The sequence below is a fragment of the Perca flavescens genome, chromosome 4, assembly GCF_004354835.1.
Source record: "Perca flavescens isolate YP-PL-M2 chromosome 4, PFLA_1.0, whole genome shotgun sequence".
Lineage (NCBI taxonomy): Eukaryota > Metazoa > Chordata > Actinopteri > Perciformes > Percidae > Perca > Perca flavescens.
Genome location: NC_041334.1, coordinates 31,993,928 through 32,008,298, shown reverse-complemented (window position 1 = coordinate 32,008,298; position 14,371 = coordinate 31,993,928). Strand labels below are relative to the sequence as shown.

General features: G+C 40.9%; 1 protein-coding gene across 1 annotated transcript; it reads left to right on the top strand.

The window, feature by feature from the left end:
• Nucleotides 1-1,350: 1,350 nt before the first annotated feature.
• drd5a (dopamine receptor D5a) lies at nucleotides 1,351-2,730 on the top strand. The gene has a single exon (XM_028576823.1). The coding sequence runs from the start codon at nucleotides 1,351-1,353 to the stop codon at nucleotides 2,728-2,730; it is 1,380 nt and encodes a 459-aa protein (XP_028432624.1).
• The last annotated feature ends 11,641 nt before the right edge of the window (nucleotides 2,731-14,371 follow it).

Below are 14,371 nucleotides of genomic sequence, written 5' to 3'. Positions count from 1 at the left end.
CACAACGATTTGACATGCACGCAGACGCTTCTAAAAATATCCGTGACGTTTCAAAGCCGAAAACGGCGCTGCTGCTGTTGCATAGGCAGGCGAAGCGGAGCTCCTGGGTCATCATGTCCGCTGAGAGTGTGAATGTGACTCACCTGTAACTCTGAAAAGTGGGTGAGCTATGACCTCCGGTAGGCAGTCGTCAGAGGGCAAATAAACACCAGTATTCAGTGAGGGTCTGAAAAAGATTGATTTGTCCACATTCAAAAAGGCATTGGCTACACCTCGGATAAACATAGAAAAAAAAATGTATATAGTTCTTGAAGCTGCACTTTCATATGGTTCTTTGTGGTGTTGCTTATTTAAAGCTAATGTACTTGCACTTACTACTTGTCTGGAGTTTGCACCTTCAAGGTTGAAAGCACTTAATTGGAAGTCGCTAAGGATAAAAGCGTCAGCTAAATGACATGTAATGTAATGTTTGTATTAAGGCGCACTCATTTAAATTACACTGTAGCTAAAAGAGTGTGGCGGTTTTACTATTAACTGGAGACTGGCAGATTATGCTGATTAAAGGACAGACAGACAGACAGACAGACAGACAGGCAGACTGCTTGCTGAGGGGACTATAAAGGCATTTGCTTTTTCAGCACCATGGACAGCTCCTGTCAGTGTTACAGCATTAACTTTATACGGCATGTGATGTTCTCGTTACAATTGAGTTCCTCCTCTTGATTATTATACATAACTGGTTGGGTGTGTCTGCAACCTTTATACAGTATATACAATACATTTAAATATACCAATTAGCTGTTTATTAACAGTTTTTTTATATGTAGTTTACACACAGTCTTATCCTGCACAAAACAAAACCTCCATATTGTAACTCCTGTCACTGCAGAGTTGTTTGATGTCAAATATAGATAATAGCGTATAATAGTCCCTCAAAATGTTTAGGGCTTCCTCACACCCCTTTTCTAACGCAGTGCCATGTTGTGCGTAACACCACCCACAGAGGAGGCGTATGCGCCCAACCCCGATTAGGCTGTAGGGACTCCCGCACCCACACCGCGCTCAGGATACCTTGGACTGAGACATTCACAGAGGTAGCCAGGTCAGACGACCGGAGCGGCAAGGCTACAACATGCGCTCGCCACTGCGTGCTGTGTTTCAGCCCCTCAGCGCACCTGGCACGTCGCTCGGCTCAGTTTTAAGGCGATCAATTCTCTCTTTCCGTCTGTTTTGCACTCCACATCAGGATGGCAGCCGAGCAGGTCAGTGGGGACCATACGGTGAATGGCTGATAACTGCGCTTGTCCACGCGCACGGAGCAATGGACTGCAGTTTTACTTGAAGAGGCACATGGAGAACCCAGCCAAGCATCTCTCATCGGTGCAGGGGATTGACTCTGTGCCGGCACCCCTCGGAGAGATTATGTGGAACAGCACAGAAACAGAGGCAACAAATGACCAGAGGAAGGATATGGTGGTGCGTACGGTGACGGGCTGTCTGCTGTCCCTGCTCATCCTATGGACCCTGTTGGGAAACATCCTGGTCTGCTCCGCGGTGCTGCGCTTTCGACATCTGCGGACCAAAGTCACCAACATTTTCATCGTCTCCCTGGCTTTATCGGATTTATTCGTCGCCGTCCTGGTGATGCCCTGGAAAGCTGTGGCAGAGGTGGCGGGGTACTGGCCATTTGGCACTTTCTGTAACGTCTGGGTAGCTTTTGACATTATGTGCTCCACCGCCTCCATCCTCAACCTCTGCATTATCAGCGTGGATAGATACTGGGCCATCTCGAGCCCCTTCCGCTACGAGAGGAAAATGACCCAGCGAGTTGCCTTTGTTATGATAAGCATCACTTGGACGTTGTCTGTGCTCATTTCATTCATACCGGTCCAACTAAACTGGCACAAAGCCAGCGGTGACGACATGGCTGGGACGCACAACTCTTCCACGAGTTGGCAGATAGAGGAAAACTGTGACTCCAGCCTGAGCAGAGAGTATGCTATATCATCCTCTTTGATAAGTTTCTATATCCCCGTGGCAATTATGATTGTGACGTACACCAGAATATACCGGATTGCACAAATACAAATTAGAAGAATAGCCTCCCTGGAGAGGGCGGCAGAACATGCGCAAAGTTGCAGGTCAAACAGAATAGAGTGCCAACACCACAAAACCTTGAAAACGTCAATTAAACGAGAAACCAAAGTGTTTAAAACTCTGTCGGTGATTATGGGTGTATTTGTGTTTTGCTGGTTACCTTTTTTCGTCCTAAACTGTATCGTCCCGTTCTGCGACAGACCGGCCACAGACGCGGACGCGGGTCTGCCTTGCGTCAGCGAGACGACTTTCGACGTCTTCGTGTGGTTCGGCTGGACCAACTCCTCCCTCAACCCCATCATTTACGCCTTCAACGCCGAGTTCAGGAAGGCCTTCGCCAGCCTCTTGGGCTGTCGCAATTTCTGCTCCACACCAGTGGAAACTGTTAACATCAGCAACGAGCTGGTCTCCTATAATCAAGACACCCTAATGCACAAGGATATCGCGAACACATATGTCAACATGATCCCCAACGCGGTTGAATGTATTGAGAATGAAGAGACTTTTGACAGAATTTCACAGTTTTCTCACAACAATGAAAACGCCACCGACTCGGTTTGTGACTTGGAGGACTGCGAAGCAAACATCAGTCTTGACAGGATGTCACCATTCACACCTAATGGATTACATTGAATCCAAACTTTGTGTCTCCCTGTGCGTATTTGGATATATTGATAATACTGTCATCGTTCATTTGACTCCTTTGTCCCAGAAGCTGCTCTCCACAAGGAGCCCACAGATCACTGTCTACTGAGCTACTGCAGCCCCCCTTGCAGCCTGTGAGAGATCAAGTGACTTGCTCAAGGACACTTCAGCAGGACGCATGTATCTGTAGCCACCAGGCCACCCTGCCGCCGCTTTGCGTCATATACGAGATGTTATGTTGTTGTACTGTTCTGAAAAAAAGTGATGTGTAGGTGTTTATTTACATGACAAGTGAAGTCTGTGTTCATTTGTTCAAAGGTGTTCGGTGTAGTTGAAGCTGTGGTTTACCGGAAGGCTTTAGTCGGAGCGTCCGTGTCTCATTTCCATCTACTTGGAGGAAAAAAAAAATGTTTGTAAAAACTCACTTGAGGATAATGACAACCTTTTGCTGCTTAAAAACCTCGTGTATCCAGTGCCCGCCTTTCCACTGAGTATGAAAACTGAGGGAAGCCTTACAGACAGTGCAGCCAAGATAGTTTAACTCAAATGCAGTCATTTCAGCGCCTTATCTTATTTAAGGAAGAGTTTTGAGACATGAAAGGAATGTGTCGTATGAAGTTACATGATGCCAAAATGCAGTATTAAAGTGTTCACCCTCTGAACCCACCCCAGTGACTCCTCCAGCACACATCCTCTGCATCATGGATTATGCAGTTTGATCAAGGCTCAGATGGCTGGAGGCTTTGATGGAGCTAAACATGATGTAAAAGGCACAAACCCTAATGCTATGGACGTGTAAAAGTGAGTCTGTTTACACTTGAATCAGAAATCCAAATCAAAGAACTTTGACTAGAACTAGCAGTCCCGGTCCGTACTGGCCGTCGGCCTCTGGCCTAGCCAGAGGCCGCTGATTGGCCTGGAGTGTCAGACCCTGGTCAGACCAGTGTTAACCCTTAAAGGCCCGCCTGGAGGTCAGCGATTTTTGCCAACATTACAGTCTTTACTAGGCTGTAGCAGGTTCTAAAATGAAGATACTGGTATCGTATGAAACTAGACTAGGTGGGCGGAATAACACTCCAAAGTTTAGCAAAATTGTAGCGAGTGAAAAACTGTTAAGGCCATTTTCAAATGGAGTCCCTTGACCTCTCACCTCAAGATATCTCAATGAAAACAGGTTCTATGGGTACCCACCGGTCCCCCCTTTACATACTTGCCCACTTTATGAGAATCCCATGCATTCTGGGGGAAAACATGCAGTTTTACTCATGCAGTATAATATTCTAAAATGGCAAATTTGAATATTTCTGCATATTGGGGTCCCTAAATTGCATAATTTGGGTATAACTGGAAAGCTAAGACTCTTGTGGATTCAATGAGCCCAATTGTATTCATATTTGATGATGTTCCTCTCCAAAGTAGCCATTTCATTGTAGTGAATTGACTTTTTTGAAACTTATCCTCTACTGTTTAAAATGACTTATTGTGACGTCTATGATAATTACTAACAAACTAATGGTATCAACCACGAAATTGCTGCAACAACGCATGAGACATAATTGAGCATACAAATGGCCATCATAAGAGTACACAAAAAAGTTAAAGTATATGTGGGCTGTTGTGAATGTGTGGTTATTGGCCTGGACTATTATCCCAATCCAGCCCTTCAGCAGTCATTTTAACGGTCAAAACTGTTACTCTTTTCTGTAACCTTTCATTTCTGATTAAGGCCAAAACTACTGAATGGTTCTGCTTCATCAACCACAGACAGGCAGTTTTAACTGACCTAACAAAAGGAAAGAAAGAATCAAGGCTGTCCTGAATGACCAAAAATTTCAAGGAGTGAATCAATAACTCCAACACAATAAGGCTACAGCGTTTCAGCAACTAGAGGAATTGTTGCTATAGAAAGCTCTCTCTCACACACACACACACACACACACACACACACACACACACACACACACACACACACACACACACACACACACACGGCCACTGGGCCAACGCAACTGGATGTCATACATCACCTCTCCAACACCTCTCTCTATCTTTGTACTGTACAGATGACCTGATCTGAATGTATACTACTGTCCTTTAAACAGTGAAGTGTGTCATCATTTGTCTAATAAAATGCTGTCATGCTGAGAGAACAGGGTGCTCTGATATCTTCCTGAAAGTGACATTAGTGTTTATGGGGGATCACAAATGGACAAACGTTGAAGGGTTGAAGAATTTTTAGCTTTACTTTAACTTTCATTTCTACTCAGCAGTGACTTAACTCATGCATATCCACCTCTGACCCTTTTTAAACTTTTTTTTATTTGGCAATTTGCCTTCTTTGGACAGTTTGACAGCAGACATAAGGACAGGAAATGTCAGCAGAGAAACAGAGAGTGAGGGATTATATGCATCACAGGTCCCCAGAGGGCTCAGACTGGGGACATTATGTTAAGGTGGTGTGCATCACATAGGCTGCTGCTCCTCCAGGACACTTCCTTAGACTGACCTATCTTCCACAGGTTCAGACAGCTGACATATTTCTCTTGGCAGGGACAGAGAGGCTTACATCCTGTTGATAAGAGACAGTTGTGTATGCAATACAGTAATAAGAGCACACCCTGAAGAAGCAGCTCTGTTCTTCATGGTGACGGCTTCTTTTTGGCCAGAGGTCATATACTTTCTTTAAACAAATATCAATACTTTCATATATAAACTACCAGTGAGCCAGTGAAAGAACCTGATACCTCAGTAACCACTCTCTGTTGAACTGCCAACAGCATCTGTCAGTTCAGTCTTTCTTCCAGGAAAAAACAAAACCACCTGTGTAAAAATCCCTCTGCTGTGTCCATTTTATATAGGTCTTGGCACACATGGGTTAACAGACAAAATATGCATCTTTTTGTGTGCGACTTAATACATTAATATCGAAATAAATACATTTATCTCAACCTATTTGTTCCAATGCTACCATTTGCATGAAATTGATCATTATTCTGGATGCTAGGTGCTTCACACTTGGGCTTAAAGCTTTTTTTTTAATCGTAGAGATGGGTAACAGAATGGGGCAAACTGATGGCAGGATTAACAATTCATTCTAGTGTGAGGGCAAAAAGATACAGTGCCTTGCGAAAGTATTCAGCCCCCTTGAACTTTTCGACCTTTTGCCACAATTTCAGGCTTCAAACATAAAGATATGAAACTGTATTTATTTGTGAAGAATCAACAACAAGTGGGACACAATCATGAAGTGGAACGAAATTTATTGGATATTTCAAACCTTTTTAACAAATAAAAAACTGAAAAATTGGGCGTGCAAAATTATTCAGCCCCTTTACTTTCAGTGCAGCAAACTCTATCCAGAAGTTCAGTGAGGATCTCTGAATGATCCAATGTTGACCTAAATGACTAATGATGATAAATAGAATCCACCTGTGTGTAATCAAGTCTCTGTATAAATGCACCTGCTCTGTGATAGTTTCAGAGGTCCGTTTAAAGCGCAGAGAGCATCATGAACAACAAGGAACACACCAGGCAGGTTCGAGATACTGTTGTGGAGAAGTTTAAAGCCGGATTTGGATACAAAAAGATTTCCCAAGCTTTAAACATCCCTAGGAGCACTGTGCAAGCGATAATATTGAAATGGAAGGAGTATCAGACCACTGCAAATCTACAAAGACCCGGCCGTCCCTCTAAACTTTCAGCTCATACAAGGAGAAAACTGATCAGAGATGCAGCCAAGAGGCCCATGATCACTCTGGATGAACTGCAGAGATCTACAGCTGAGGTGGGAGACTCTGTCCATACGACAACAATCAGTCGTATACTGCACAAATCTGGCATGATCCAAATGACAATGATCCAAAACATAAAGCAAAATCTACAATGGAATGGTTCACAAATAAACATATCCAGGTGTTAGAATGGCCAAGTCAAAGTCCAGACCTGAATCCAATTGAGAATCTGTGGAGAGAACTGAAAACTGCTGTTCACAAACGCTCTCCTTCCAACCTCACTGAGCTCGAGCTGTTTTGCAAGGAGTAATGGGCAAAAATTTCAGTCTCTCGATGTGCAAAACTGATCGACACACCCCAAGCGATTTACAGCTGTAATCGCAGCAAAAGGTGGCGCTACAAAGTATTAACTTAAGGGGGCTGAATAATTTTGCACGCCCAATTTTTCAGTTTTTTTATTTGTTAAAAAGGTTTGAAATATCCAATAAATTTTGTTCCACTTCATGATTTTGTCCCACTCGTTGATTCTTCACAAAAATTACAGTTTTATATCTTTATGTTTGAATTCTGAAATGTGGCAAAAGGTTGAAAAGTTCAAGGGGGCCAAATACTTTCGCAAGGCACAGTACATATTGCATCTGAACAGAACATGGAAAAATAGTTTGTACCGTCCCTGTTGTCTAAATTGTCTGCAAACCATTAGGAAGCCATTTGCTGCAGGATGTTCCCCCTGACAAACAAGAGAAATAAACCCAAACAATTAACTCAATTTGTATTTTTAAAACTTTGTGTGTACTTTCTCTGAAACCATGTTGCTGTAGGCCTAATTGCATGCTTAGCCTGGTGCTGCATTTACGGTTATTCACTGGACATCCACCTACACAGGCAGTGGTGGAAGAAGTAGAGCCGTTACTTAAAGGGGAACTTTGTATAAAGCCCTTTGCGGCTCCAGAGGGAGCTGCGTAACTTGTGATAAATTCTGAGTGATGTCACTTGGGGGCTACAAGTTTGTTTACCAGACCTCTGCAGCCCGCTCCTCCTTTCTGCTTGAGACTAGCGCCTGGAGGCTACTTTTGCCCCACTGGCAACACACCCAAATTGACGATCAAATTGTTGGCAAAGTAGTTGCATTTTGGGTAATGTAGGTGCAAGGTTTACGGTCTTTGTTATACATTGTTATAAAGTACAATGCTAAATAGGTGGATTATTTTATGTAAAACAACCACTACAACAGTTGCCTAAAAGTACTGCCTTCAAAATTGTACTTAAAGGGGAACTATTATAGCATTTTCAGGTTCATTCTTACATTTTGTGTTTGTACTAGGACAGGGGTGGCCAACCAGTTCAGCATAAAGAGCAACAAAAAAACACGCACCATAGCAAAAAGCCACACAACACCTGCACGTCCATATTGCAACAGTAACTTCCAGATCTAATGAAAGTCATAATACATAGCAGTTTTCATAGGTTTTTTTTTTTTTTCTTACTTTGACTCAGTGGGAAACCTGACAGTCTTTGTTACCCACAATCCTTTTTAGGTCTGGTTGTATTCTGTTGTGGCCACTCTTTCACTCATTTGTCACTAGAGGGGCTTTCAAACAATCAGCAGTAAGAGTTAATGAGGAAGGTGATCTGTGGCTGCTCTTTTTTTCCTCATGTTGCAGTCTGCAACCTGAGGAAATCTGTCTTAAAAAAAACTGCATTATTTTTTTATTTTAAAATAATTGGCAAATGCATCATTCAAATGCTTTTATTTTATTTTATAACTTATCTGAAATGTTTCAAAAAAAAACTGAGTTACTACAAAGCTAATCAATTATCAGCTCCACAAAACTCTTTGTTTCTCAGTATGGCTATGTTCAGAAGATTGTCATCTGGCGACTTTCGTGCTCAGAAACTCGAGTGAAGATAATGACCTCTTCTGAAGAGTCAATTATTTTTTTTATTTTTTTAATCCTCCGTGTCCTCCTTGGCTACTAGCAACTGCGTGGGGGTGGGGTGGGGTGGGGGCGGTGCGCGATCACGGAAGGCTTGTATCATTTGGATGCGGACAGTTTTGTTGTCATTACTTAGAATTCCTCATGGGGGCGACAGAAACTACACACTATAGCTTTAAAAAAAACTTCAGTCGCCGGACGACACCATGTTCTAAACCTATACATACTGAGAAATACAGAAAGGTTGGACTACAATAGAGCTGTTTGGAGCAGTTGGTGAACAGTGTTTTCTGTTGGAGATGGTAAGTCCCTTTGGTGTGGACATTGGGCTTTTTCACTTTGTCAACCTAAAATGTGCACAAAAAAGATATATAACACAATAAAGTAAAGAGAACCAAAAAGCATAATATGAGCCCTACCCAGAGAGCGTGGAGGATTTTTGACAACCTCTGGTCCGTCTGGTTTTATTTTCTATAAAAGCTTGTAAAACATCAACCCTGTTGTCCACAGTCAATCTATGAACACCATTTTTTTTTTTTTTTTCAGGAAAAACAGGGCTATTAGAATATTTGTGCTGCAGTGAGGTGACTTGAATGTTAAAGGTTGTAGGACCATAAAGACAAATAAATAAAACGGAACATGAATCTCACAGATATGTATTGATATGACACACAGAGCAACAAAAGCTAAGTCAATCTCCTGTCCAAATCAGTTTTTACATGTGTTAGGAGTCAAACGGTGAAAAAATATCTGATCTACATCGGACCTGTTTTTCATTCTTTAACAAACAACATGCGATCTTAATGTGCAGTTTTGACAATGTCCAGATGAACAGAGTGAGCAGAGTCCCAGTTATCCAAACTTGAGTAAATGATAAAACTAATATTCACTTTCACAATACATTATCACTGAAATGTTAATGTACAGTATACATAGAATTTGTAACTTGAAGTTGATTGAAACTGGAGTGATGGTATTAAATACTGTTTTATTTAAAACATATCATGCTCTAAGGCATTTTTGAACATACACTGACTAAATTAATACAAAATAAGAAAGCATGGAGCATTCCCAGGGGATGAGGTGTTTACTTGTTCTGTGTTTTGTCCTTGCAGTGTGGAACAGATATGAAAGGTGGTTTGACCTCGATATTCAGCTGTGACGGAAGGGCTGGAGAGGAAGTGGAGGCAGGCTTCGGGGGGTTACACCATCCGTCAGGACACATTCATCAAAGTCATTCTCTTCTCTCCTGCACACAAACACACACACACACACACACACTTAAAACACATAGATGCACAACTGTTACAAGAGATCTGCTCTGAACCTCTCTTTCCTCTGTCAAACAGTACACACACACACACACACACACACACACACACACACACACACAGGTATTTTGTTGTTTCACCATCTCTTCTCAATTCTCAGCTTGCTTCCTTACTTCTGTATCTTCAAATGATTTCAAAAAAAGAAGGGAAAGCAGAGAGGCAGTTAAGCTTCCTGTTTCCCTCACCTCCCAGAAGAGCAGAGTGAAGACTGTGAGTGACACCACTTTGAGCTCACAGCTGCACGATCGCTGAGTAAATGAACCTCTTAATTGCTGTAAATCAAGCGTGACCTATGTTATCAGATAGTTCACGACTGTCCTGGGAATAACCTCACCAGTATTAGTGTCCCGCCACCTCCTAAAACGCACCTACACTTCCATGTCCCACTTTACACATGTCGCACACTTTTTCAACTACGTCCTTACTTTAATGATTGCATGTTTTATTCTCATGATAAAGAAACGGTCTTACTGAGACTACGTTTTTGAACCTGCATGCATTGTTAAAGGAGACTTAGCTCTATAAAAATGTTTCAGCTTTGAAGATCAGACATTTTGCTTTGAAACTCCTTCTTTCACCTCTCAGTGCCATCCAATCTGCTTCCTATCTTTGACGCAGTCTGTGGTGTTGATTTACCAAAAGCGAGCTTGAACGAAGAGAAAGATCAGTGTCTCTTTCCCCAAAGGCCACTAGTCTGCTCTGTATGTTAGCCCTGTGGCATGCACAAACTCTCACATTTGCAGAATAAAACCTTCTGCTCTATCCTGCTCATGTAAGATGCCCAAATATGCAAATATTTTTTTTTTACTTATGAACAATTTAATAATGCAATAGCCTACTGTATATTCTAACATATTTTGTACAAGGTATGAATATACAGTTTTAATGATAAAAATGCAGTAATAACAATGTTGCACTTTTGTCTAGAATTCATTTCTAATTCAGCCTAAAATATGCACATTTAAAATGTTTAGATATATGAAATGCATCAACTCATATAAACAATTTGGGAAGCATGTTCCTTTAATACTTTTTCATATCTCCTAATTTCGTAGGATAGTTACGGTTTCATTGTTCTTTTCTTTGGCGAATGCAATGTGCTTCTGTATGACATTCAATTCTATCAGATAAAAAGTAATCATGGGAAAAGGTGAACAAAGCCAAGGCTGAAAATTGTGTGCTCAGGCTTTGATAGCATGTCAGTGAATTGTTTCATCAGAAGCACCACTGGGCAGAAGAGCAAAGGCAATAAGGCAAGAGTTATTATGGAAAGGATGAAAACATTTACTGTATGAGGTAGAAAATGCTCCCCGCTGACCAATGAAAGCTCGAGAAGAGAGAGAGAGAGTGTCTGAATATCTGTAAGTACAAAGGTCACCAACTTTAACACTTCCTGCCTGGGGTTGTAAATCAGCCATCATGCACATATTTTGCTCAGTGACTCCGCATGCCTTGGCATTTCCTCAATATCATCTGACTTTCAGGCAGTGATAATGGATGGAACTTAGAGTTAGTATGACGGGGTCGTGTGCACAATTGTGGCACTTCAAGGAGCTGAACAACAAGATGCCAGTCTGATTAAACTCAGTTAATGTAATTTGAGTTTGAACTGGTTCTTTATTTCATAAATATGTTTTTAATATCACAATGTGATTTGAAAATGCAATTTATCAATGATTCATCTTTCTAAAATGAAATGTAAAATGTACCTTGTTAGCATTACTAAGGCTGAACTGACCCGCATGCACAAAAGAACAATAACAAAGATGTCACACGCAGCAGCAGTTTGCTGTCGTATGTAAACATGGAGGCCACAGAAGTCAGCATGTACGGCTTCATTAATAAGTTATTATGCACTGGAAAACTGAGAATTTAGGAGCAGATGAAAATGAGCATGAGGAGTAAGAGAGCCAAATCTTTAATTATGGCTTCGTGTGGAGCATTGGCTGCTGCTTCTGTACGGAGGTGTGTGTGGATGCGGAGTGCCAAGAGTGCTGGGATCATGACTTGCATGGCGTCACCGAAACAGATTTTATACAAAATGTCAGGATGTCAAGGGTTACTTTAAACCACATCTGTCAGCTCAGTGTCTCTCCACAAGACTCTTTCGAGAAAAGACTCAGGTCAGCTGACCCATCTCCTTGAGAAAGTGCATGGGAGTTGGGTTGCATTGGCTGGCAACAGGGCAGGATGAGTGAGTTCATGAATTCAGATACGACTGTTCAGACTAAGGTTGCATTGCAAAAAATCTGATCTATATCTGATTTAGGACCACACATGAAAGTGGCCCAAATCTTAATTGAAAATATCGTGATCTGATTAACATATGAGCAAAAATAAATCAGATTTGGGCCACTTTTGCCTGCAATGTGAACGTAGCCTAAACGTCTCCTAGATTTTCAATCCACTCAATGTCTCTTTGATTTGTCATCTTTGGATATTTTCTTTTTTATCTTTGGATATTTTCTCCAGCTGTAGCCTGTAGTTTGTAGGACAACAGAAACATAAAACAAAAAAAGGATATCACTACTTGGCTGAATCCTAAAGAGGTGTAAGGTCTAGGGGTGGGAATCACCAGAGGCCTCACGATACGATATCATCCCGATACTTATGTCACGATGCGATATTATTGCGATTTTTAACATATTGTAATATTCTGCGATATATTGCAATGTATTACCTTTTTCCCAATTTGAAATGATGTCCCGAAAGGACAATTTTGTCAACATCTGTTTTATCTAAAAAGATACATTTCTCTGTTTGTTCATCTTACTTCAATTTTATTGGTGCAAAATCAGATTGTCAAGCATACAAACTGACCAAGACATATATAATAAAAGATTGATACTTGGCGTCTGTGTATTGATACAGTATTGCCACAAAAAATATTGCGATACTATGCTCTATCGATTTTTTCCCCCAGCCCTAGTAAGGTCAGCCATCTTGGCAAAGGAAACAACTCTTTTTCAGCACACAAACATGACGGTGCGTTTCTGAAATGAGACAATGACAAATGTGACAGTAATTACTGCCATGAAGCACAATTATTCATTGTCATAAACACTATTATTATTTCAGAGCAGACCTGCATGAGTCTTTGTCTCTCACGGTGTGATTTCAATCTGTGACTGACTGAGTGACTGAGACTTTGTTACAACTGCATTGAAAAGACCAAACTCAGTGTGTGAAGGAAATTGACTTTGCAAATAATGTAGCATAATGATGATATGCTTGGCTGTAGTTAATAAATTAGTCTTTTGGCTCTAATATTAATCTTAGTTCAAAAAGTACTTTTTTTGATTTAGCTTCTGTCACCTGCACTCAGTCGATCAGGTATTCTGGCTGCAGCAGACTTCTTGTAAATATTTTAGCGTTTTTTATTAGCATTTTGGGAATCTATGTGTGAAGGAGGAACCTGCAGAGAGATAAATTTTGATCAAACTTGATAATCTGCTGTGCTGCAATCTGTTTCCACAAAAGGCAAAAGCAGATTAGTCTCAGTTAAAAACAGGCTAAAAACACATCTCTTCCGACTGCACCTTAGCTAAGAAGATGATGCTATATATAAAAAACAAACAAACAAAAAAAACATATTGCACCTACATGTGGCTCTTTGTAGTTTGGCTTATTTCAAGCTAATGTACTTATTTTCAATTCCTGTTATTTCCTGTTGTTTGGAGTTTGTACCTTCATGAAATGTATTCCAACATTAGCCACCTTCAAAAAAAATACCAAATTGTGGCTAATTCAGGAACAATCTTGCTCTCATATTTAATTTTTACACTGTGCTCTCTCTGTATACTTTCTTTCCTTTTTCATTTCATTCCATTTTATTTCATCTTTGTCAAATTTTTAATAATGTAAATCTGTATTTTTATTTTTAACCAAAAGCCCTACTAAGGACAAGTGTCGTGAATTAGCTTCTGCTAAAAACACTATGATACATACATCAGATGACCGTTGAAGCTTATCTATGTTTTTTGTATCTGTCCCTATCTAAATAAACCTTTAATAATAATAATGGTTGAATGCATTTATTGGAAGTCGTTTAGGATGAAAGCGTCAGCTAAATGTAATGTAATGTTTACCAAAGTCACCATCTTAGTTTAGCGTGTTAGCACACTAACATTTATTAATTGGCACCAAACACACAAAGTACAGCTGAGACTAATGGGATGTGTTTAGTTTTGGGGAAAAAACAGTATTCAATCTTTCATGATTAGAAATCCAAATTCACTGTGTGTACCACAACAGGCTGTACCTCTGCTCCAGCGGGGGGCTTTCTTAAAATGCACTGTTGACCTGACCCACTGCATCAGTAAGCTAGCTGTTTTCTTTGCTAACACAAAATGGAAAAAAAAACAACTACTAGCCGGGCAGGCTGCAGATAATCATGACATGAAATCTATTCAAGAATCAATGTGTACTGTATAACCATTTTGGATTCCAAACCATAGATGGAAAAATTGTGAACAAAAAAGTAAGGATGCTTCGATGCTACTGCTTTACAGTAACATCAGTGCTTGAAGTGGGCCGGTACTCACCGGTACACAGTACCGGCACTTCCACATTTTACTCTTAAGCAGACCTGCACTTTTTCTTGCGTACCGCTACTTCTCGCATGTAGCCG

Coding starts and splice junctions, on each gene's coding strand:
- drd5a (XM_028576823.1), top strand. CDS start 1,351: ATGGAGAACCCAGCCAAGCATCTCTCATCGGTGCAGGGGATTGACTCT.